The sequence below is a fragment of the Polypterus senegalus genome, chromosome 13, assembly GCF_016835505.1.
Source record: "Polypterus senegalus isolate Bchr_013 chromosome 13, ASM1683550v1, whole genome shotgun sequence".
NCBI lineage: Eukaryota > Metazoa > Chordata > Cladistia > Polypteriformes > Polypteridae > Polypterus > Polypterus senegalus.
In genome coordinates, this window is record NC_053166.1 from 80,289,496 (window position 1) to 80,316,576 (window position 27,081).

General features: G+C 39.9%; 1 protein-coding gene and 2 non-coding genes across 3 annotated transcripts in view; 2 read left to right on the top strand and 1 right to left on the bottom strand.

Moving 5' to 3' along the window:
* Nucleotides 1–5,883: 5,883 nt before the first annotated feature.
* Nucleotides 5,884–5,955, bottom strand: trnae-uuc. Its single transcript has one exon. It is a non-coding gene; the product is annotated as a tRNA-Glu (tRNA).
* Nucleotides 5,956–6,608: 653 nt separating this feature from the next.
* trnah-gug lies at nucleotides 6,609–6,680 on the top strand. Its single transcript has one exon. It is a non-coding gene; the product is annotated as a tRNA-His (tRNA).
* Nucleotides 6,681–9,516: 2,836 nt separating this feature from the next.
* LOC120542484 (deoxyribonuclease-1-like) overlaps nucleotides 9,517–27,081 on the top strand; it is a 52,222-nt gene continuing 34,657 nt past the window's right edge. The window contains exons 1-2 of the mRNA XM_039774989.1: nucleotides 9,517–9,550; nucleotides 19,035–19,180. Of these exons, the coding sequence (XP_039630923.1) occupies nucleotides 19,043–19,180 (138 nt within the window). The 5' untranslated portion in view covers nucleotides 9,517–9,550; nucleotides 19,035–19,042. The remainder of the gene's footprint in view (nucleotides 9,551–19,034; nucleotides 19,181–27,081) is intronic.

Below are 27,081 nucleotides of genomic sequence, written 5' to 3' on the forward strand. Positions count from 1 at the left end.
CTGATCTAATTAATTTCGGTAGGTCATTCCAGAGTCTGGGCTCTATACAGCTGAAGGCCCTGTCACCCATGGAGTGTAGATTAGTGTGGGGCACAACAAGATTGCCAGAATCAGAGGACCTTAGTGGGCGGGCAGGCACATAGTGATGGAGAAGGTCACTGATGTAGTTTGGCGTGAGGTTATTTAAGGCTTTGTAGGTTATTAGTAGGATTTTATATTTGATTCTGTAAGACACAGGGAGCCAGTGAAGATGGAGCAGGATGGGTGTGATGTGCTCGCTGCTGCTGGTTTGAGTAAGGACACTTGCAGCCGAGTTTTGAATAAGCTGGAGCTGTGATATAAGATTAGAAGGGGCACCTGCCAGCAGCGAGTTACAATAATCTATATGGGATGTGATAAAAGCATGGACAAGTTTCTCAGCATTAGAAAAGGAGAGGAAGGAACAAACATGCAATGTGTTACGGAGGTGAAAGTAAGAAAGTTTTTTAATGTGATTTATGTGGGCGGAGTAAGAAAGGGAGGAATCAAAAATGACACCAAGATTCTTTGCAGTAGAGGCAGGTCTGATGAGATCACCGCCAAGATGGACTGGGAAGGAGCTCATTTTATTAAGTTGCATTTTAGTCCCAATTTGCAGGAGTTCAGTTTTGTTGCAGTTTAATTTTAAAGAGTTCTGCTCCATCCAGGTTTTAATTTCACTAAGGCAGGTTGTGAGCTGAGAAAGCTCTGATGAAGTTCCACTTTTAACATTGAAGTAGAGTTGAGTATCATCTGCATAAAAATGATAGCCCAGTCCATAGCTATGAGTAATTTGGCCAAGGGGAAGCATATAAATACAGAAGAGAAGAGGGCTGAGGACAGAGCCCTGAGGAACTCCTTCTGTGACTGGTGAGCTGGATCTGCTGTTGCCAAGACTAACAAACTCTTGCCTATCAGTCAGATAGGACTTGAACCACTGGAGGGCAGTGCCAGAGATACCCAGCATGTTCTCCATTCTGGACAGTAGAATGTCATGTCTGACAGTGTCAAATGCTGCACTGAGGTCTAATAGAATTAATATGCTGGTTTGTCCAGAGTCTGCTGCCATAAGCAGATCATTGGTCACCTGTAGCAGAGCAGTTTCACAGCTGTGCTGCACCCTGAAACCACACTGAAAGGGTTCCATCAAATTATTAGTGGTTAAGTAATTGGTGAGCTGGGAGGCTACAACAAGCTCAAGAGCTTTTGACAGGAAAGGTAAGTGGGAAATAGACGGAAATTGTTAAGATTGTCAGCATCAAGACCAGACTTTTTTAACATTGGGGTTACAGAAACGATTTTAAAAGTGAGCGCACAGAGCCAGTGTCAAGGGATGAGTTTATTATTGTTGTAGCAGTGGGGATAATGGCATGAAGGCAGGATTTAAGTAGTGTGCTGGGGATGGGATCCAGTACACAAGTAGTCGGTCTCATCAGCATTAACAAAAGCAGATGTGACTGGTGAGAACTTAGAGAAGGAGCTGGATGGAGTGGGAAAACAGGGAGAGATATAAACAGATGATGTATTTATGTTAGTTGAATTATTTAGATCTTTAATTTTGTTACGGAAAAAGTGGAGGAAATCCTCACAGACTTCAGTAGAAGAGGTAGTTGGGCCAGATGCAGGTTCGAGTAGTTTATTAACTACAGAAAACAAAACCCTTGGGTTATTGTGGCCACTTTCTATTATTCTGCCATAGTGGGTGTTCTTAGCAGCAGTTAGTGCTTCTCTGTAAGCTCTTTGGTGGTCAGAGAAAGCCTGGATGTGCACAGTGAGGCCAGTCTTACGTGACATTCTCTCAAGGCGTCGGCCAGCTGCTTTCATAGATTGCAATTCTGAGTTATACCAAGGAGCTGAATGTTTAAAGAAAACCTCCTTATGTTTTAAAGGAGCTGTTTTATCTAATGCCGAATGAAGGGCTGAGTTATAGTGATCAACAAGACTATCTAGTGTTGACGGAATAGGTGCAGACAGTAAAAGATCAGAAATGGATCCAGAAAGGATAGAGGGACAGATATTTTTAAGGTTTCTGTAAGAAATTTGTTGTTTACAGGTAAGAGGAGGTAAAGGCAGTGAGACAGTGAAAAATACTGCTTTATGGTCAGAGAGTCCCAAATCAGTGCTGTAAATATTGGCAACAGATAGTCCAGAAGTGCAGATCAGATCCAATATATGACCACCAAAGTGGTTCGGAAAATCAACATGTGTCAAGTCAAAACAGTCCAGTAAGGATAGGAATTCATTTCTCAGTTTAGTGTCAATATGGATGTTGAAATCACCAAGAAGGATAATTCTCTGAAAGTAAGAGCTTAGGTGGGTTAAAAGTTCAATCAGATCAGATAAGAAGGATGCACTGTATTTTGGGGGACGATAAAGAACAATGAGTGAGACAGGACCTGTTTCCGTTATTAGTTTAAGAGCCAGGCACTCAAAAGACAGTGGACAGTCAATTGGGATTCGTTTGATATTTAAGTCTGCTCTGATAATTACCGCTAGCCCACCTCCTTGTCTAGAGCTGCGAGGTTCTGTATGGAAAGTGAAACCAGGTGGAGTCGCCTCCGTGAGAGACGTAAATTCGTTTGTTTTTTGCCAAGTCTCCGTTAAACACAGTATATCAAGTTTGGTGTCAGTGATGAGTTCTGACAGCACCAATGCTTTGCCATTAACACTAGAATTACCAGAGCCTACGAAAAAACTCGTAATTCCGTCCCACCTTAAACTGCTTCTTAAATCCCTTCACACCTCTCCGCCAGCGCCCTTTGTCTTCTAAATGTGCTGATAAAGATAAAGCTCGGAGCAGCCGGCTATTCCATCCTCCCACCAATTTAGAACGCGCACGAACTTCTCTCAGCTCATGCCTTGATTGAGTATCTGGGAGTGAAGTGGAGTTTTAGAGTGGAAATAATAGATCGTTGTTTGGAACACACGCATTTCATGTCTGTTCCGTTTCTACAGTAATCTGTGTCAACACATTGTTAAAACAGAAACTTTTTTATATTCTAGTAGTAGATGACAAAATGTAGGCATAAACTGTATAATGTATGAAGCCTGAAGTCCAAATAGCAAAGAAACATTTTCACAAGAATAACACAATTGCGCTTTTATTCAAAAATATAACTGCAGAAACAAAAGCCGCCTAAACATGTGACATTGACACCACTTTATTGTAACTGCCTCCGTGGCTCAATAGACTCACCCCCCGCTTGGGAATCAAAAGGTCACGAGTTCGATCCTGTGCTCCTCCGTTTTGAGAAGTAAACTGCTCTTAGTCTTACTGTTTTAAAATAAAAGCATACATTTGATTTCAGTATGTAACAGCCGGTGCAATTTATGATCCTTGTAAAGGCTAGCTTTTTTTTTTTTTAATTCACTTTTCATTCTCTCAGTCGCGTTCAGAATCAATCCATACAACCCCATCTGACACAGCTGTTTTCACTAAAGACGCGCTATAGCTCTGCAGTGTACCACGATGCATACTAACGCCAAACACCCTCAACCCAGGAACATATATTGGTGTAAAAGTATAACAAAAGTGCACTTTTATTCAAGTGCACTTTTTCCATCGCCTTTTCCTGTAAGAAGCAATGTACACACTTCTCTCTATGCTGTGGTTTCTATTACACACCTGAAAGAAAGAGACAATACATGTGAAAATATCCAGCATACAGCAACATGCGGGACTGGCAGGAACACTCAATAAAACTGAATAAAAAGAAAATCAAGTGACGGAGAGATACGAAGAAGGCAGCTTCGCCAGCGTCTGTGTGTCAGAACCGGGGGCGTTAGTATGCATCGTGGTACAGCACAGAGCTATAGCGCGTCTGTATTCTGTTTCTTTTGTACTCCAGGGCACGCAGAGGAGAGAATAGTAAAGAGCAGTAAGTTCGGCGCTATATGCAATCATCAGACACTCCCCATCTGCTGAATAAAAGTGCACTTGTTTTGTTTGCGAAATGAAGTGTCTGCGTGCACTTTTCGTGGCATTACACGTGTATTTTTGAGCATGCCCGTTTGAGCAGTATAAAAAGTATTGAAAAGTATAACAAAACAACGGGCAGATGGGGAGTGTCTGATGATTGCATATAGCGCCGAACTTACTGCTCTTTACTATTCTCTCCTCAGCGTGCGCACTTGTTTTGTTTGCGAAATGAAGTGTCTGCGTGCACTTTTCGTGGCATTACACGTGTATTTTTTGAGCATGCCCGTTTGAGCAGTATAAAAAGTATTGAAAAGTATAACAAAACAACGGGCAGATGGGGAGTGTCTGATGATTGCATATAGCGCCGAACTTACTGCTCTTTACTATTCTCTCCTCTGCGTGCCCTGGAGTACAAAAGAAACAGAATACAGACGCGCTATAGCTCTGTGCTGTACCACGATGCATACTAACGCCCCCCCACCCGGTTCTGACACAGACGCTGGCGAAGCTGCCTTCTTCGTATCTCACCGTCACTTGATTTTCTTTTTATTCAGTTTTATTGAGTGTTCCTGCCAGTCCCCGCATGTTGCTGTATGCTGGATAGAGAGAAGTGTGTACACTGCTTCTTACAGGAAAAGGCGATGGAAAAAGTGCACTTGAATAAAAGTGCACTTTTGTTATACTTTTACACCAATATATGTTTCTGTGTTTGAACGACACGGGCAGATGGGGAGTGTCTGATGATTGCATATAGCGCCGAAGTTACTGGTCTTTACCATTCTTTCCTCTGCATGTCCTGGAGTACAAAAGAAACAGCATACAGCAACATGCGGGGACTGGCAGGAACACTCAATAAAACGAAAAGCAAGTGACGGTGAGATACGAAGAAGGCAGCTTCGCCAGCGTTTGTGTGTCAGAACCGGGGTGATTGTGCGTTAGTATGCATCGTGGTACACTGCAGAGCTATAGCGCGTCTTTAGTGAAAACAGCTGTGTCAGATGGGGTTGTATAGATTGATTCTGAACGCGACTGAGAGAATGAAAAGTGAATTAAAAAAAAAAAAGCTAGCCTTTACAAGGATCATAAATTGCACCGGCTGTTACATACTGAAATCAAATGTATGCTTTTATTTTAAAACAGTAAGACTAAGAGCAGTTTACTTCTCAAAACGGAGGAGCACAGGATCAAACTCGTGACCTTTTGATTCCCAAGCGGGGGGTGAGTCTATTGAGCCACGGAGGCAGTTACAATAAAGTGGTGTCAATGTCACATGTTTAGGCGGCTTTTTGTTTCTGCAGTTATATTTTTGAATAAAAGCGCAATTGTGTTATTCTTGTGAAAATGTTTCTTTGCTATTTGGACTTCAGGCTTCATACATTATATAGTTTATGCCTATATTTTGTCATCTACTACTAGAATATAAAAAACGTTTCTGTTTTAACAATGTGTTGACACAGATTACTGTAGAAACGGAACAGACATGAAATGCGTGTGTTCCAAACAACGATCTATTATTTCCACTCTAAAACTCCACTTCACTCCCAGATACTCAATCAAGGCATGAGCTGAGAGAAGTTCGTGCACGTTCTAAATTGGTGGGGGGATGGAATAGCCGGCTGCTCCGAGCTTTATCTTTATCAGCACATTTAGAAAACAAAGGGCGCTGGCGGAGAGGTGTGAAGGGATTTAAGAAGCAGTTTAAGGTGGGACGGAATTACGAGTTTTTTCGTAGGCTCTGGTAATTCTAGTGTTAAGAGATCTCAAGTTAAACAGTGCAATATTAGTTAATGAGGCATCTTTCTGCACAGAGCCGTGATCAGGGTTTATTTCTACACAATGTAAATTTGGCACACTGACACTTGTATTTCTAGGGCCATGATAAGGAAGGTTTATTCCTGAGCAAATGCTGCCGGTTGTCTTTTCATTTGCAGCCTTAAAACATACAATTCCCATACCGGGAGTCGAACCCGGGCCGCCTGGGTGAAAACCAGGAATCCTAACCGCTAGACCATATGGGAAAGACACCTGAAAAGTGCCTCTGGCCGTACCAATTATTAATATAAACAAACAGTTCGTTTTGATTTATTTGGTAAAATTTATTTCTTTGGACCGTACTACTGACTGCAAGTTCTTGTCACTTGTCATATCACAAGAAAAATTAAATAACAACTTAAGTAACCACTCCACGCTTCAGTTTAATTGGTAAACAATTTAGATGTTTGTAAAATGGTCATTTAAATCTTTTTTAACAAAAGTGTACAGGAAGGTCCTTGTTAGTTTAATTTTTGCTTACAACTTTCAGGATAGTAATCTTTCTAAGAACTCTTGTAGCATGTGGCTTGTGTTTACTGGCGTCACAAGGCGGAAAAGGGCGTGGTTGAACTGGCTTGTCCGCTCACATCCGTTTATGATTGGTTGTATGTTAATGAGGGCGCAAAACGCAGTTAAGTTGTAAGCAGACTAATGGCGGAGATATTTGCTTCTACCTTACTTTGGCATTGTTACATGAGGTATTAGTTGTAATCAACAAGAAGTCTTTAAAATAATATGTTTTATTTAGATGAGGGACTCGCGAGAGAAGACTAGATTAAAGAATACGGTTTTTGTAAATTACTAAAGTTACTTGATTAAGGTTGGTATTTCACCTTTTCTACTATCCCATTAATAGCTTGCCGTGATCGTATAGTGGTTAGTACTCTGCGTTGTGGCCGCAGCAACCCCGGTTCGAATCCGGGTCACGGCATAAAGTTGGGAATGTGTTTTTAAATGTTTCCTCCCCGATGGAAGACTACACAGGAATGTTTTCTGGACTATATTATCAAAAACTACGCATTAAATGTAATTTCACGCCTGCTACTAAACAAAATACTTTCATTTTCGAATTTTTATATCCTATAATAATAAGGTTTGAAATGGACTATATACTTTTTGACTTGTGAACGATGTATAGTTACAGGTAACACATGCAAATATATTATGTTTTGTAGCCGAAATGAAAAATCTAGTTAAGGAGTTTTCTGTGATCTTCACATTTTCTGTTATTACATATTATGTATGTATACACTCACACATAGTCACATTTCAGTGACGATCAATAGATCAAACAAACGAGCAGTCACAAAGAAACACTAACACAGCCATTGTTTAGATGATAATCACAACGTGAAGAACTACTAGAGCCAGCTGTGCTGCAATGACTATATATACAGGTATATATATATATATATATATATATATATATATATATATTTTTTTCTTTCTTTCTTTGTATTATGTTGGTTATGCTGCCATCTCATGGTTATAATTATCATTACTAGCCACGGAGCCGTTTCACAAGTACTGTACTCGGCAGCCCGTCTTTATGCTACTCCAAAAGACTGAGGTGCTGGACTACTTCTGTCGCCAAGCCCCTGTGTGATTGTATTTGATTAAACCCCAAGTAATTAGACTGTACGAATATAGTGATAATTATTGTGCGCATCTGGAAGACATTTTATACAAGAGCACACTAGATTAATACATTTTAAGAAACAGCAGACTGGAATCATCCAATTTTATTTCCTCAATCAACGCTAACAACATTTCTTCACTACAATTCTGTAGTGATCCCGGGGGACAATGCCCTGTGCACCCTATCCTCCATTCTGAGGGTGTCCTGGCTGGGTTAGGGTCCTTGCCATTCCTCACACCCTATACCTCAAGCCTTCAATTACCAGCAAATGGCCAGGCCATCAAAATAGCTCCTCAGTTACAGTACCTGCTGTAACAGAGGGACAATTGTGCTCCGTAAAGTTCTTTTAGAGGCCCAATGCCTTCTAGGTGACAGGAGGAATGGTCACTTCTGGTATTTCCTCCCTGGTCATATAGTCTGCATGCTATGTTCAGGGAGAGTGTTGGATCACCCACCTTTAAGCACTCAGCTGGAATATTGCACACTTCCACTTGGACTGCATCTCTAACAAACAGCACAAAAACATGACATATATTTGTATATGTCGCTGTAGTTGCTTATGTAGGACCTCTCCTGCTGCCAGTGTGTGTCTGTTTCTTTCTTGGGGCTTTGTATGAGACTATTGTGCCATGCCTTATACCTGGTGGGATTTTAGCCCTGGCAAATTCTTGGCAGCTGGGCACCCCCTGACAGTAATTAGAGACTTTATATTTAATATTTTCTTTGATCACATTGTGCAGATGTATTTCATCAATTATTTAAAAATACGATCACTTTTTGCTATCCCCAGCCCCAACTCAAATGAGCAGAGACATTCCCAACAATTGTTCAGTGGAGAGGTGCTGCATATTTCTCTTGTGAACGATTGTAATTGCTGTGCCAATGTAAGCATTTTTAATCAGTTTATTTATAATGAGAACTCATGAGTAAATAACACTCAATTAGCGGCTTCTCTCAATGACCCACATGTATTTGAACTTCTAGGCATCAAACCAATGAAGTAAAAACACATCAATAATTTATTTTCCATTCCAGAGAAATTAAACAAATACAATTTAATTTAAAAAAAAAAGTAACTCCGTGGTGGCTCATTGGCTAATGTCGCTTCCTTGTGGCATTAGGGTTCATTTGCTGGCTCATCACTGAATGTATTGTTTTAATTTGTTTTAAACTGATTTTCGTCACATACTCTGCTCTCATCCCAAAGACATACACGTCAGGACTATCAATTGGCTTGGTGGAAGTGGCTGTGTGTTCTGGAATCTACTAACTAAAATGAAGCTCTGTAAAGTGTGGTTCCACTGAAATGCTTAAGCCAAAAACACGACTGAAAGTCACAGTGGCTTTTAAGATCTAGTCTCTTCCCTAAACTGGCACAACAGTGACATTCTGCATTAAGCTTTCATTGTCTTTAATTACATTAACTATATGTCACCTTTTATGGCACAGATTCTTCCAGGTTTGTTTAGATCAGGTTTCGCCACTCAGTCTATTTGGTCTTCATGTTTTTATGATAACACAATTTTTTAACCCATTAACATCCATCCAGATATTAATTTTTGGTTTAAACTTTCACTTGTGGTTTTTCTGCTTGTGCGCTCAGTCTGAATACTGAACTAACCAACACAACATGAAGTACCCAAGTAGTGCATTAAAAAATAAGTTTGGTATTTTTCAAGTGGAAATAAGTTGAAACCCTGGCTAAACCATAACACAATCACAGCATACTCTCTGGTGTGTAGAAGCAAATGGACATTTTTCAAATGTCAAATGTATTTCTTCACAATCATGGTATACATTAATGTTCCACATACAATTGTGTTCTAAAGTAAAGTGTTTTTTTATAAATGTTAAAAATACCTTGTTTGTTCCTGTAGCTTAAAACAGGCCTGAACAATAATCAGGTCCATAGATGAGTGAGTAAAGCCTTAAATATACAAGAAACATCAATTTTTCAAGCCAAAATTTTACTAAATATTAATACCTTGAAATTACATACATATTGTAAAGCAGCATATCCATATAATTTTAAGAAGGAAAGAAGCAAAATATTGTGATATTCAGGCATTTCAAAAGGAGACCAGCTATAAACTTTAACTGTTTTACTTTGTCTTCCTCTGCAGTGACTTTTCAGTCTGAGGTACATGGGTCCATCTTGAAAAGTAATTACTAATTGTTGTTTTTGGCATTATTGAATGTTGATGTTCAGATGTAAATTGCATTCTCATGTTTTTGGGTCTATGATTCTGTTCATTGCATTTTTCAAATTTTTTGTATGTTCATTTCAATGTGTTTATTTAGTTATATATTTTTGCCTTGGGTTGATTGTGTGTGGGTCTTTGTTCTGATTGCTGCCATTTTGTAGCTATTTTTACATAGTCATGGCCATATTGCTTATTGTCGCCGGGCTCACGCGTAATCATGCATCAGTTATAGTATATAATATGGCAGCACCCAGTGGTACTGGATATCATTGAAATACAGTGGATTCAGAACGTATTTAGACCTCTTCTATTGTGTTATTTAATTTTAAATGGATAACTTTTAAATTTTTGATCATCAGTCTGTGCTCAATAACCCATAATGAAAAAGTGAAAGCATGTTTTCAGAAAGATTTACAGGTTTATTACAAATCAAAAACTGAAGTCTCTCATTAATTTAAGTATTCAAACCTTTTGCTGCTGTCCACCAATTTGTCAACAGATGCATCCTGTTTGTTTAAATTATCCTTGAGATGTGTCTACAACTTGATTGGAGTCCACCTATGGCAAATTGATTTGATTGGACATAGCTTAGAAAGGCTGCGGTTGGTTGGCACCCTGCCCAGGATTGGTTCCTGCCTTGTGCCCTGTGTTGGCTGGGATTGGCTCCAACAGACCCCCGTGACCCTGTATTCAGATTCAGCGGGTTAGAAAATGGATGGATGGATGGATAGCTTAGAAAGGCACACATTTAATTATATAAGGTCCCAAAATGTACACTGCGTGCAAGGGGAAAAAACAAGCAATGAAGTCCATGGAACTCTTTGTAGACCTCAGTGATCAACATGTGGTGAGGCCTTAATCAGGGCAAAGGCATAAAACCTTTTTAGAACCATCAGGTCTATTATTTGCTGTCTGGCCAAACTTAGTAGACAGACAGACAGACAGACAGACAGACAGACAGACAGATAGATAGATAGATAGATAGATAGATAGATAGATAGATAGATAGATAGATAGATAGATCTTTATTTGTCACTAGGGGGAGATTGGGCTTTTCACAGAAGCTCTTTAAATAAATAAACAGGCAGATAAGTAAGTAAATAAATTAATGTTCACAAACATTTTGGTCTGAACACACACCACAATGACAATAAAGCAAGAAATTTAAAAAAAAGAAAAGTTCTGACTTGGTTGTCACAGTCCTAGTGAGGCATGATGCAGACTTATTGCTGTTGGTATAAATAATCATCCGTAGCGTTTCTTGATACACTTCTGCTTAATAATTCGTTGGCTGAAACCCCTCAGTGTTAGTGTGTCAGAGAGAGGTTGTGCAGCTTTGTTCATAATGGCACTCAGTTTTGTTTTTATTATCTCCTTCACTGTGACCTCTTTTAGGTCCAGAGTGTTTCCTATAACCCAACTTGCTCTTTTAATTAGCTTGTTGATTCAGTGGGCCTCTCCTGATGTGATGTTACCAGCCCATCACACCAAAGCATATACACATATATATATATATATATATACATATATACACATATATCACACTGACCATCACAGAGATGTAGAAGATGTCACTTCCCAGTCTCCTAAGAAAGAAGAGCCTGCTTTGCCATTCTTGTATAATTCCCCTGTGTTCCATGATCAGTCCTACCTGTCATTAATGTGAACCCCCAAATACATGTAGGAGTTTACCACTCTACTTTTATTCCTAGAATAGTGACCAGACATAGAGGCTCTTTGGCGTTGTGAAAGTCAGTAACCAGTTCCTTGCTTTTGTTCATGTTAACATGCAGACAATTCTCTTTGCACCAAGAAACAAAGATCTCTGCCTGACTCCTATACTCTGTCTCTCCCCCCTTATCAATACACCCCATGAGTGCAGAATCATATGAAAATTTTTGCAAGTAACATAACCTGGTGTTATATTTGTAGTTGGAGGTGTACAGAGTGAAGAGAAAAGACAGGACTGTTCCTTGTGGTGTTCCAGTGTTGCTCACATGCGTATCAGAAACACAGTCCTTAAGTCTCACAAACTGCAGTCTGACTGACAGATACTACATTATCAAAGACACCATTGGCTCATCCACCTGCATATCTGTCAGTTTAACCCTAAACAGGGATGGCTGAATGGTACTGAAGATGCTGTAAGAAACAGAATTCTCACTATACTGCCAGCTTTTTCCAGATGAGAATAAGCCCTGTGGAGCAGGTAGATAATTGCGTCCTCCACTCCAATCTTTGCCAAATAGGCAAACAGCATTGGGTCCAGGTGGTCTACCAAAAGAGAACTTATATACTCTGGGACCAGCCCCACAAAGGTAATTGGGCAAGAAGGGCTTTTGTAAGGAAAGTGAGGAACAACCCAATGATCACTCTAACATAATTTCAGAAGTCCTTTGCTGAAGGACAACCATCTCAACAGTATTCCATAAATCATGGTATATGGTTTATGGTATCATGGCTAGATGTAAATCACTGTTGAGCAAAAGGCATATGACAGCGTTTAAGGACTCTGAGAGTATGAAGAGAAAGACAATCTGGTCTGATGAGACAAAAATTAAACTCTTTGGGCAGAACTCCAAGCACTATGTCTGCTGAAGACCAGGCACTGCTCATCGCCTACCTAATAGCAACCTTATGGTGAAGGATGATGGTGGCAGCTTCCCATCTAATCTAATGGAACTTGAGAGGATTTGTAATTGCTGCCAAAGGGGCTTCTACAAAGTACTGAATTAAGGATCTGAACACTTACATGAATGAAAAATTTCAGTTTTTGATTTTTAATAGGTTTCTGAAAGAATGTTTTCATTTTGTCATATGAGTTACTGAGTGCAGTTTGATGGGCAACATTTCTAATTTTTACATTTAATATTAAATCTACAGCACTATATAGTATACAGAAAGGAAATTGAAGGGATTTGAATACTTTCTGAATCCACTGTAAATTGCAATTATTGTTTTTGAAGTAAGAGCAAATAAGCATGCTGTAGAGTTAGGAAATTGTGCACATTTTTCTCAACAATGATTTTGGGCTCTGTGTTTTTGTACTGATGGTATATTTGGTGTTTAGACCCTGGTTCATTCTCTGACTATGATTTGTCCTTTCTTGTTTAACCTCTTCTATCTCCCAGTTATTTTTCTTTGTCCCATACTTTTCTATGAGCACCAGTGCCATCTTGCCTATTTGATGACATCCCCCAGCATCAGAGAAGCCTTGTTGGACTCAGCATTTAAAGCGACACTGCAGGCTCATTATTTTAGCACAGAGTACTCCCATTAATGATTTAGTCAAGCTGTTCAAATTCATTCATCCTTCCATCCACTTCCTAAATCCAACTACTTCTTAATGTATATTTTTTTGAGATTGACTGTTATTGATTATTCCTGATGATTTTTGTCCAGAATGATAATGCAGATAATAGGAACATGATTAATGTTATGTAATTTTACAAATTTGTCCATACAACTCATCACTTAAAGCCCCAGTTTATTATTATACCCATTTATAAGGTTTCAAGTAATTTTTTTAATTTTAATTAAAATTATTGGCTACTGAAATAACCTTTAAAAACATTTGATATCTAATATATCACTGCTATAAAGTAGTTGGATACACCATTCACTTCTTTGCCGATAGGACTGTATATGTAGCCTGAGACAATTTTGACAACATCAGACAATAAGCTGAAACCATTCATGGAGTGGACATCAGTTGACAATAGGATGCAGTAATGCACACACCTACATGCCTTCACGGTGTAAAAAAGGTACAGTCAAAGATTAGCCATGCATAGTTCTCAGATACTAAGTGCTCTATCACCATACCTCCATAATATTGAATGTTATACTTTTTAGTTATATTTATTATATAAAGAGGGAAGAGTGGCAGAGCAAAGTGCTCCATAGCAGACCCTTCATTAGAATGACTTCAGTACAGTTCAGCAAAGGGTAAGGAAAGGGAATTTATCACATTAATCCAGGGTATTGTACTGTATTAGCCATTATGAATGTAGTGAGAAGTCAAGTAAAATAACACCTTTTATTGGCTAACTAAAAAAGATTACAATATGCAAGCTTTCGAGGCAACTTTCATATTAATCCAAATATACAAGGCAGAATGAGTGAAATGGAAGAAACCAAAGAACACAAACAGGAAAACAACAACAAAAGTATGTTCTCTTGTCCTTACTAATTACTTACATGTCTAACTACCTGACTGCGGAAATTAAGCAGTCCTCCTTATCTTCCAGGTGTCCTCTTTTTCAATACACTGTCCTCCTCTTTCACCTACAAGGTGAGCCCTTGTCCCTGCTTCTCTGTTAACTCTAACCTCATCTGACTGAAGAGGTGAAGGCCCTTATAAGATTGCCCTGGGGAGAATTTTATGCACCCCCCAACCCAACCTACTGAAAGACATTAACAGCTCACCTCTGATTCCATAGAGAGACGCTTGCGAACACTAGAGGTCCCATAAATCTTTGTCAAAATCTGAACTCTTTCAGCCAAATAATGCTGCTGCCTTGTGGTGATTTGGCAATAAATTCTGCCTTGTAGTTCCCTCCATCCATGTGCTTCTCGTTACAGAAAGATAAGAAGAATATCTATAAGAGTGCAAAACCCTACCCAACTCGCTGGACGTTGCTATCAAATGTTTCTGGTCCATTTTCCTATACGTTATTATTATTTATTTATTATATTTTATATGACTGACACCTTTATTCTATACAATTTACAAAAGCAGAATATACCATAATTGTTTACATACCTTTTATTTTTCTGACAAGTGGAGCACAGGCAGTTTACATCATTTGTTCAGGGTCATGTATCAAGTCAGAGGCAGGAACTGAGCCTGCAGACATGTGGTTTAATGTTAAAGTCTTAGACACTGCACCACTACTACCTGAGAATTTATATCAATTCTTATTATCCACTATCGGAATATCTGGCCTTACGTCAGTACGTCATTGCCAGTTAAGCCAGTCTTGAGTCAATTTACCCTTCTTATCTTAGGCTCATTCAGACAGGAATGACTTCAAGAATCAGACATACTCTTAAAGAGATTTTAGTAAAGTGCCCCCTGGTGGCCCCACATGTATATTTTTCTTTTATCCGCTAAACACATTTAAAAAGCCAAGTAGTAAAATTCCAATTGGGAATTGATAGGCTCACTCCTGTAGCCCCCATATAAAGTTATTTGATGCCACTTAGTAGATTATATGAATAAATCTAATACCTTGTGTAGATTATATGAATAAATCTAATACCTTGTGAACTCCCCATAGCACCCCCCTCATTTTGGTGCCCTTGGTGAAATCAAGTTACACATGCTATGTCACCCCATGCTGGCATTTAGAAGGTTCTTTTTTTATTAGCTGGTCCTGTGTGGCCCTTCCAATTAGTTCCCTTTCTGTCCCAGTAATCCCTTAGCATCTGGACAACCAATTATAGTGTTTAATAATGTGTATCTGTTACAAATAATAATATCTGTTTGATATCAATACCCACTTTGTATCCTAATATATATGTTGTAGTTTTGTTTCTTAATGACTGGGAATGTAATGTGACATATATGCATTTCAGACAGCTGTTGACATGTAAAATACTACAAAGCATCACCAGCAGGACAAGCACTGTCGGAGCAAATCTATACAACACCTTCTATCAGGCAGATAAATACATCTAGTCACGTAAGGGTTAGAATTTCCTATGGATTTGCTGTATCTAAACATTTCTGAACACCAGCAAGAGATTCCAAGGAGAGTAATACAAGCTTTCTCTTCAAATTTTCATTATGATAAATTCGTCATCTTGTAGATAAGATATTCAGCTGCAACATTTACATTTTTAACTTTTATATCTGAAAACTTTTGTCTCTTATTCAAGCTCTGGGGCACTCAAGAGTTATTTGCCAGTCTCTATGGGGATTCCATTTTTCCTAAAGCATAATACACCTACATATACAGGGTACTGTATATGTAGTAAAAGAAGAGAAACACCATGAAAAAACGGTTTGGGGCAAGTCTGTGACCCCATATAATGTAAAGCAAATTGAAATAAGTTGGTCTTTTTGCAAAGACAAAAACAAAATCTTTTAGACATGAGTCTGACAAAGAGCAAGCAGAAAATGGGTGAATTTCCGGTTTTATGGAATCCAGGTAGGTAGGTAGGCAGGTCCGGGAGGGTGTGCAATGGAAATGATGTAAGAGGTGGAATGGGGTTTAATCCTCCATTCTGCAGAATGATGAAGAGGGAAAACATGAGAACCCAGTTTCAACGTCTGGTTTGGTGGGTAATTGCCATCACCAGAGCCCTTAAGCTGTCTCCCAAGCATGACAATATAAATATATAATATACAGTCTATAAAGTGGCACACATCACTGCTCAACTTGGACAATCAATGATATCCTATTATAGATGTAACATATATGAACATACAACTTAGGTTGCTCCAAATATCAATTAATATGAATACCTTGAATGTAAAAGCCTAGTTGACTACAAAGCAAGTCATAAAAAAAGATATTAAATAATGTATAGTTTTGAAATAATTACATCAAATAAGAAAACAAAAAAACAGATAAGGGATAATGGGAATCAGAACAGCACCAACCATCTAATAACAAAATGTGCTTCAGGGGAAACTAAGTACTGTAGGGACAACCAGGGTTGGCGCTACCTTTAAGGTGAATTAGGCATTCACCTAGGGCTCAGATCATAAGGGGGATGGGAACCCAGCTGCATGGGTTAGCTATTGAACCACCGACTGGCACATTAATAAGCCTGGCATAGGGCACAAAATAACCTAGCCCCAGCTCTGGGGACAATATAAAGTATCTTCTCAAAACAAGCTAAGCAAACTGTATCTGCCCAACTGGGCTTTATTGCACAGATGTAAATCCTTACTCTACAGGTTTAGACCCTTACTTTTAGGTTGGGGTGGGATGCCCAGCTAACCATCTCAAATACAATGGCCAGTCTCCAAAGCAGTCATCTCTTGATATCTGTCTTTTTAATATTTCGGTCTGCACTACCACACTACATGCCCCAAATCCCTTTACTGTTGTGGGATTTAGGCAGATAGCAGCCATGTATAATATATAAAATGTATGAATATAAATCCTTTCTTTTAGAAGAGTGAAGATTTTTGTTCAATTAAACACATTCATACTGTGCTGCATATGTGCTACATCTGCCACTAGAATGGGTTACTAGTGTATTGACAGAATAGCTCCTAGAATGAATGAGATAAATAAAGGTGGGCATAGAACACATACACTGGGAAACAGGCCACACTAATAGGACTGAATGTTACTACATGTGATCAGTTCCAAACAGTTAGAGTAATGGTCATAAAATAGTGGTGAATGCATGGTGAAGCTTTAAAAGAGGCCAGTGCTGCTCCATCACATATTTATAATTCTGAACCGTGTGTCATCATTTGTTTGTTGTCTCTGTGTGAAATGTTACCTGTCTGTGTACTCAGTTAGAGGATCTGTACAGACATTTTTCAAAACATGGCAGGATCTAATCAGTAATATTTAAAAATAAGCTCATAAAGCACAGAGAATTTACTTTGTATTAATTTAGGTATGTTTACAAGCCTTAAATTTTACGCCGTTTGCCTTGCTCTCTCTCTCAGGGGTGGGGATCGATTTGTCCTTAACTCAATTTTTCTTTTGTAAAACTTGATTGATTTGTATGGATTGCAATAAAATTAATAAAAAAAAAAAAAAAATGTTACCTGTCTGTGTAAGGTCAGGTGGAGTACGGCAAATAGTGATGATGCACCGACAAGGCAGTAGAGAATTGCCAGATGAATCGGAGTCTGGAGTTGCCACAATAGCACAAAAGCATAATGGATAAAAAATAGTCACATTTAGAAGTTGGGAGGGAATTTCAAAAAGGAAAACAAGTATGAAATCTAGACAAGAGTAAAAAGGACAAGCAGCACTTTTATTTGCTGAAGTAAAACAACTGGATTGGCACTAGCTGGCAGATATTACCGGGGAAAGAGTAATACCCTGTACACTCTCTTTCACCCTAAGGGCTTGTATAAGGTATTTAATGCCACCCCAGGATGAAATGAGGCATTGGCACTAATCATGTCCTCTTCCCTTCCCTCACAGTGGTAAGAGGAAGCTTACTGGGGGCAGCCCTCAGGTCAACGATTATAAGTTCCAATAATACCAAAAGGAAATATCATTCTTAGATCAGAGCCCATCACAGGATGAAGCTCCTTCCTCGTGACTTAACTTCGAGAAACACCTCTGCCTAAGCGGCAATTTACTTTTTTTTTTTGCTTATTTTTGTACCATAGAGCAGCAATTTATTTTGACTCTAAGATAAAAGCCTACAAGAATTAAACAGGGAGGACCAGGTTAGTGCCCCAACATTTATTCTCTCCAGCGTGTCATTCGCTTACTTGACCACACACCCCATCAAAGTAGTGCAAGCTTTTGAAGAAGAGTGGTTAGTTTCCTCTATCAGTAAGATGCCAGAGGCAGAATCTCAGAAAATACATGGACAGCAGAGCTTTTTGGAAATCTGGCAGAAACTTTTCCAGCTTTCTGTCAACAGGAATGCACTAACTGGCTGCCTTATTTATTGCCTTTTTTCCTACAGTTTCACAATTCAGACAATTCCCTACATAGAACAAGCATATATCGTGAGCATCGAATCAGACTTTTGTTTCAGGACTGTGTCATCGGTAGTGTGAGGGACAGGGCCAAGTTTTAAGTGTACTGGATGTCAATGAATGTAAAAATTCATGAATTAGAATAATATAATTGTGAGGTGGTGCTTGGGATTGTGTTTTATTGTTATTGTTGAGATTTCTGTCTGATGTTCAGTAAATAATTTACTATTTTACATTCTTGCTGTTACAGTATTTTGTATTAAGTTCAGTAACGTGAGTGATTGCTGTTTTCATACCTCTTAAATGGTGTGTAGCCAGTTAACCCAACTGGGGGGCCAAATGTTACACGAAAACGCACCCCTAAGTAAGTCCAACAAAGGGGTGTTGGGACTCTACTACTAATAGAAAATGGGAGGCAGTCAAAAGGCATTTCTGGATGCCTGACAATGTAAATGGAAAACTGAGGTTTTGGATGTAGTGGAACAAGGGGTCCTAGGAGAAGAATGTAACCAAAAGTTGAGATAAAGGCTCTTTGGAAATAAGCACGTGATACAATTGAAAAGACCAGCAGAATTTGAGCAGCAGAAGTTATAGATAAGTATTCTTTATCAAAATGACAATGATATCAGGGATAATATGAGAAACATATTCAAATAAAAATCAAAGCCTAACCACTATTTTGTATGTGAGTTCCCAAAAATATCATTTAGACTTCATTTAGCAGGTTCAGCAATGAGTGTATAGATATAGTTTTAAATCTAAACTTCTGTAACCCCTTCAAGGACTGTTTCATTCCTTATATTACAGCGCTGAAGATGAATATCTTTATCTTGCTGGTGCTTCTGGGGACCTCACTTCAAGAAAGTCAAGCACTCAAGATAGCATCTTTCAACATCCAACGTTTTGACGAATCAAAAGCCAACAATGCTGAAATCATGAATGTGCTGACAACGGTAAAAACAACAACAGTAGTATCATGTTAGTTATTTCATTTTTGATGATGCAGTTATTTGGAATTTTTTTACATTTTAATGGCACAGTGTACAAATAATACTCCTTGACATTACACCTTTCAATTGAATTCACTGAGGACAGGTTCAGAGTGCCTACACAGAAGATCATAAAACCATACATTTACACAAATGCAGTGGATTCAGAAAGTATTCAAACCCTTCACTTTCTGCATTGTTATTGTGTTGTAGATTTGATTTTAAACGGATAACTTTGCCATTTTTGCCCATCAATCTACACTCAACATCCTATAATGACAAAGTGAAAACTTGTTTTCAGATAAGTGTACACATTTATTAAAAATTACAAACTGAAATCTCTCATCTAGGTATGTTTTCAGACCACTGGCACTCCAAACTATGGTCAAGTTGCGTCCTGTTTCCTTTAATTTCTAGAATTTAGAAGAGTCCATCCATTTTCTAACCCGCTGAATCCAAATACAGGGTCACGGGGGTCTGCTGGAGCCAATCCCAGCCAACACAGGGCACAAGGCAGGAACCAATCCCGGGCAGGGTGCCAACCCACCGCAGGACACACACAAACACACCCACACACCAAGGCCAATTTAGAATCGCCAATCCACCTAACCTGCATGTCTTTGGATTGTGGGAGGAAACCGGAGCGCCCGGAGGAAACCCACGCAGACACGGGGAGAACATGCAAACTCCACGCAGGGAGGACCCGGGAAGCGAACCCGGGTCTCCTAACTGCGAGGCAGCAGCACTACCACTGCGCCACCGTGCCGCCCAGAAGAGTCCACCTTTGGCAAATTAAATTTTTTGGAAGTCATTTAGAAAGGCACACACCTGTATAAATAAAGGTCCAACAATTCACACTGCATGTCAGGAACATAAACCAAGCCAAGTCCGAGGAACTCTATAGACCTCAGCAATCAAACTGCGGTGAGGCATAAAACCATTTCTAAAGCTTTGAGTGCTCCTAGAAGCTCGTAGGCATCAATAATTGTGAGATGGAAGAAGTTTGGAACCACTAGGACTCTTCATAGTGCTGGCCATCCAGCCAAATTGAGTAACCAGTCAAGAATGGCCTTGGTGAGGGAGTCGAGAAAGAATGCAGTGGTCACTCTAACAGAGCTTCAGAAGTCCTTTGCTGAGATGGGAAAATCTGCCAAAAGGACGGCCATCTCATACTGAATATTGGATGGCACAAAATTTCTTGCAATTAAACGAAAATTAAACAGAAGTCATTAGTTTTGGTCCTATCACATCTGCAGTTGAAATCGGCATGCACTTAGGACCTTTGGCAGCAATGATTCGTAATGTTGTCAGAAACCTAGGTATCATCTTTGAGTCATCACTATGTTTTGAAACACAAATCTCCATAGTAGTAAAGTCCAGTTTTTACCAACTGAGGCAAATTTCTAAACTAAAATCCTTTCTATCACAGAAGGACTTAGAAACAGTCATTCATGCCTTTATTACATCTAGCTTTGATTATTGTAATTCCTTATGTGTGGGTCTGCAAAATCCGCTCTGTCACGCCTTCAGCTGGTTCAGAACACTGCAGCTAGATTTTTGACTGAATTGAGAAAAAGGGATCACATCTCCCCCATTTTAGCCTCTCTCCACTGGCTACCAGTGAAGTGTCGCATTGATTTTAAAATCTTGTTTGTTTTTAAAGCCTTGCATGGTCTCGCTGCAAAATATATCTGTGACCTCCTTCACCTCTATGTGCCACCAAGAGCACTGAGGTCATCTGGATAACTGCTCCTTGTGGTGCCAAGATCTTGGCTGAAGTCAAGGGGAGACCGAACTTTTTCAGTTGTTGCTCCTAGGCTTTGGAATGACTTGCCTCTGCACATCAGGTCTTCATCTTCTGTTGAGGTTTTTAAAAGTCGGCTTAAGACCTACTTGTTTTCTTCTGTCTTTCACTGTATATGATAGGATTGGGCAGCATGGTGGCACAGTGGTAGCGCTACTGCCTCACAGTAAGGTGTCCTGTGTCCTCCCTGTGTGGAGTTTGCATGTTCTCCCCGTGTCTGGGTGGGTTTTCTCCCAAAGACATGCAGGTTAGGTATATTGGCGATCCTAAATTGTCCCTAGTGTGTGCTTGGTGTGTGTGTGTGTGTGTGCCCTGCGGTCGGCTGGCGCCCTGCCCAGTGTTTGTTTACTGCCTTGCACCTTATGTTGGCCGGGATTGGCTCCAGCAGACCCCTGTGACCCTGTAGTTAGGATATAGCGGGTTGCATAATGGATGGATGATGGGTTTGTGGTGGATATTATAATTGGTTGTTTTATTAATCTGCTTTTGCATGATTGTTTGTATTGTGTTTATTTTAATGCTTTCTTGTACAGCACTTTGGCGCAACCTCTGTTGTTTTAAATGTGCTTTTATAAATAAATAATCTAATCTAATCTCAGTAGCACTCTAGGCATTTACATCTTTAGTTAGCCATCTTGCTTGGACTGTGCCGAACGTCATTTAAAGGACCGAATAAAAACATTCTCTGGTCTGATAAGACAAAAACTGAAATTTTCAGGCAGAACTCCAAGTCGGGCAAAGAACGTTTTATGTTTTTTTTTTCTATAGCACATTTCATGCATAGGATGTAGCTCAAACGGCTTTATAAAATGTCAAAGAAACAGAAGAAAGACAAGAAAAACAAAAATTAGGTAAGAATAATGATGAATAAATAAAGATCAATTAATATGGACTCACTTAAAATAAATAAAATAATTATTAGATTGGTAGAATCCTTATATATGTATTATTTTTTAAGTCTCTAAAGGTAAGTCCGTTGACAAGGGAGAACAAGAAAAAAAATCCAGATAAGCTGTAGAAAACAAAAATGTGAAGGGTCAAAAAGCCATCCATACCCCACTAGGCATTCTGCCTAACATAAATGAACTTATGTTGTTCCTTATTATTTTTAGTAAAGTTGTTCTAATAGTACATAACATAAGGAAATAATAAAAGAACTATGCAGTAAGAGTATAGGACATTAGAATGTTCATTTTAAAGAGAAGTTTCATCCAGTGAAGTCTATGTCCAATTTATGCAGTGTGACAGTTGGCAGATGGCACCACTACCTGGCTGGGATGCCTCCATAATGGAAGAACAGGGGGAGATGACTTATGGAGGGTGCTACCTTCCTCGAGTTGCTATTTGGCAGCCCCCCTGGGGTGCAACAGTGTCTCAGAGTCCACAGGGCTATTTGTCAGCTCAGACCTGTTGGGTTCTGGGGATGCTGCCAGTGGGGGCTGCATCCACCACACCTGGGAGTAATTCCAGACATCCCTAATGAGCCACTTGGAATGCTCCTGGGTGTGGCTTAAAAGGAGTCAGTGGCCACTATTCTGGGAGGCAGAGTCAGGAGGGAGTCAGATGTAGCCTGCCAGAGGAGAAGAGGAAGAGAGAAAGAAGAATAGAAAAAGGATTGTGTTATTGATGCTGTATTGTGGGGAGCAAGCAAAAAAGGGCTTCCCTTGTTGTGCCAAGGAACTTGTGTCTCTGCCTGTCAGTGTCAGGTTAGGGTGGCCAGAGCACCTCGTGGTGGTTCACTGCAGACATGTACAGCCTCTATCTTCATCTTCATCATCAGCAGCATCAGAGAATGTGGACTGAGAGCAGTGGTGCAAAATGTCACTGCAGAGGACCATGAAAAAAGAAAATGGATTAGTCACTTATAAAATTATACTAAAAATATAAAAAATCTTATTATAAAATTATAATAAATTTTAATCTATTAAAGAAGGAATACATAATAGACTAAGTGAAAGTCAAATTAAAAAATTAAAAAATAGGTGTTCAGAAATTTTTTAAGGTTTCCACAGTGCCAGCCTGGCAAATCTCTATTTGTAGAGTATTCTGAAGATCACCTCACCAGTTCATTTATACCTGGTTCTCAGTATATTGAGCAGACCAGTGTTTGGAGGATCTCAGATTGTAAGATGGAAAATAGAGTGAGATACATTCCAAAATACAGGCAGGCATGAGACTGTTAACATCCTTATATATGATCAACAATATTCTAAAATCAGTTCTAAAGGATATTCTTGTTGCTGCAAATAATCTTCCATTTTTTCCCTCATTTTAATTAGGGAAGTCGAATCTCAACCATTCAGTGATGTTATCAAGACAAAGGATAACATGGTAGGGACAATCTGTGTTGTCTGATTCTATAAACAAAGCTGTGTGTCATCAGCATAGCTGTGATAATTCACCATATTCATGAAATAATATGACCTAAGACAGGGAAAATAACAGTGGGCTAAGAATAGACCCCTGTGTACATCACATTCAATATCGTGAATTGCAGACTTTGAGTCTCCATAACGTACAAAATATATTCTTTCTGATGTACAGTATACACATTTTAAATCAGTGTAGTACACTGTCACAATGGCCAATCTAAGACGATTAACGAGAATACTGTGATCTATGGTATCAAGCACTGCACTCAGATCTAAGAGGACAAGAATAGAGATTTTGTTGGCATCTACATTATGCAATTGATTGTTAATTATTTTAATTCAGTCAATTTTAATACTCTAATTGAATCTAAAATTTGACTGAAACTTGTCAAGGATATAGATTGGTTTAAGTAGTCACTTAATTGCTTGAAAACAACCTTTTCTGTAATTTTCATTGGAAAAGGCAGGTTGGAGATTGGGCTAAAATTGTTTATATCAGAGCCATCCATCCATTATCCAACCTGCCATAGCCTAACACAAGGTCACAGGGGTCTGCTGGAGCCAATCCCAGCCAACATAGGGTGCAAGGCAGGAACAAATCCCAGGCAGGGCACCAGCCCACACACACACCAAGCACAATTTAGGATCACCAATGCACCCAACCTGCATGTCTTTGGGAGGAAACCGGAGCAAATCCACACAGACATGGGGATAACATGCAAATTCCACACAGAGAGGACCTGGGAAGCGAACCCAGGTTTCCTTACTGCGAGGCAGCAGCACTACCACTGTGCCACCCTTCATATCAGTCTAAGTTATTCTTTTTAAGCAAGGGTTTAATTATCACAGTCTTTAAAGAATCTGGTAAATGCCAGTATCTAAGGAGCAGTTAACCAATACACTGCCAATTAAAACCTCTGAGACTTCTTTAGATAGCTTGTTGGAATCAGATCCGGCACTAGGTGGACAACTTAAGCTGAGTATTTTCTGCAATTTAGATGAATTTATTAAAACAATATTGCAATAAAGAGGCTTTGATTCTGTAAGGGTTATTTTCACTGTTTGCATTATATTCTTCTTCCTCTTCTTTGGCTGCTCCCATTTGCGGTCGCCACAGTGGATCATCTTTTTCCATATCCTCTTGTCATCTACATCTTGCTCTGTTACACCCATCACCTGCATGTCCTCCCTCACCACACCCATAAACCTTCTCTGAGGCCTTCCTCTTTTCCTCTTACCTGGCAATTCCATCCTTAGCATTCTTTTGCCAGTATACCCAGCATCTCTCCTCTGCACATGTCCAAACCAACACAATCTCACCTCTGTGACTTTGTCTCCAAACCGTCCAACCTGAACTAACCCTCTAATGTACTCAGTTCTAATCCTGTCCACCCTTGTTCCACGCGATGCAAATCTTAGCATCTTTAACTCTGCCATCTCCAGCTCTGTCTCCTGTTTTTTGGTCATTGCCACCATCTCCAACCCATATAACATAGCTGGTCTCACTACCGTCCTGTAGACTTTCCCTTTCACTCTTACTGATACCCGTCTATCAAAAATTACTCCTGACACTCTTCTCCACCCATTCTACCCTGCCTGCACTCTCTTTTTCACCTCTCTTCCACAATCCCCATTACTCTGTACTGTTGATCCAAGTATACAAACTCATCCACCTTCGCCAACTCTACTCCCTGAATTCTAACCACTCCTCTTACTACCCTCTCATTTACACACATGTATTCTGTCTTGTTCCTACTGACCTTCATTCCTCTCCTCTCTAGACCATATCTTCACCTCTCCAGGGTCTCCTCAACCTGCTCCCTACTATCACTACAGATCTCAAGGTCATCAGCAAGCATCATAGTCCATGGGGACTCCTGTCTAATCTCATCTGTCAACCTGTCAATCACCATTGCAAATAAGAAAGAGCTCAGTGCCGATCCCTGATGTAATCCCTCCTCCACCACCACTGTCACACTTCCCTCGTACATATCCTATACTGTACAACTCTAACGTACTTCTCTGCCACTCCCGACTTCTTCATGCAATACCACAGTTCCTCTCTAGGCACCCTGTCATATGCTTTCTGCAGGTCCACAAAGATGCAGTGCAACTCCTTCTGGCCTTCTCTATACTTTTCCATCAACATCCTCAGTGCAAACATTACATCTGTGGTGCTCTTTCCTTGCATGAAGCCATACTGCTGCTCACTAATCATCACCTCCCTTCTTAACCTAGCTTCCACTACTCTTTCCCATAACGTCATGCTGTGGTTCATCAATTGTATTCCTCTGTAGTTATTACAGCTCTGCACATCCCACTTATTCTTAAATATCGGTACCAGTACACTTCTGGCGCTTTTCCACTGCATAGTACTGCACAGCACGGTTCAGTACAGCTCACCTTGGTTCGGCTCAGTTCGGCTCGGTTTGCGTTTCGACTGCAGTTTAGTACCGCTTTAGAGTGGGCGGGATTATTCACGTGTCGTTATAGTTGCGCCGCCTCTACTGCCGTGACATCATCGTAAACGCGCCACAAGCGACCTCCTGAAAAACTTTTTCATTCCGCATCGCCCCATCCAGCTCTTGCTGGATCTGCTCCTCGGCTACCAACGAGAGGAACGTCTGTACTTCCTCAATAGACCACAAAACAGCCATTTTTGGTTAAAACAAAATGGTACGTCCAAACCTTCGCTGGCTGTGCTAAAAATCTAGCGGGTCTGTTGTGTCTCGTGTCGCAAGTTCAGTGACGCAGTAATGACGATTTTCTCCGGCCAATCAGTGACCAGCAGAGTTTACACATCACGTTTTGGTAACGGTTCGGCGCGCTTGGAACCTCGGCTGAGGTGGTACTAAAAAAAGGATCAGGTACTGTTCCCAGTGGAAAACCCCCCAAAAGTGAGCTGAACTGAACCGTGTCGTGCCGTACTATGCAGTGGAAAAGCTCCATTCTTCTCCACTGCTCAGGCATCCTCTCACTTTCCAAGATTCCATTAAACAATCTGGTTAAAAACTCCATTGCCATCTCTCCTAAACACCTCAGTGCTTCCACAGGTATTTCATCTGTACCAACAGCCTTTCCATTCTTCATCCTCTTCATAACTGTACTTACTTCCTCTTTGCTCCTTGCATTTGCAATATATTAAGTCTTATATTATTTATTTTCTCCTTAAAATATACTGCAAAAATATTGCAATTGGCTTTTGATGTCTCTATAGTGGGTTCCGTTCCAGGAGCTGGGTTTAACAGATGATCGATAGTAGAAAATTATGGATTATAAGAAATTTCATTTATGATTTTAGAGAAATAAGATGTCTCTCATGCCACACTGCTATGTTGCATTCAGCTATATTATCCTTCAGACTTTCCTAGTGTAGGTTAATTTACTCTTCCTCCATTATCCCTTAGTCTTATGGCATCAGGCACTACTCATCACCTCCCTAATGCTATCCTTGTGGTAAAGCATGGTGGTGGCATCATCATGCTATGCAGGTTCTTCTCAGGGACAGAGACAAACAGTCTGGTCAGAACTGAGGGGAGGATGAATACAGCCAATTACAGAAAGGTCTTTGAAGACAACCTGATCCAGAGTGCACAGAGTGCCAGCAGTTCACCCTTCATCACGACAGTGACCATACAGCCAGGTCAATGCTGGAGTGGCTTTGGGCTAAGTCTCTCACTGTTTTTGAG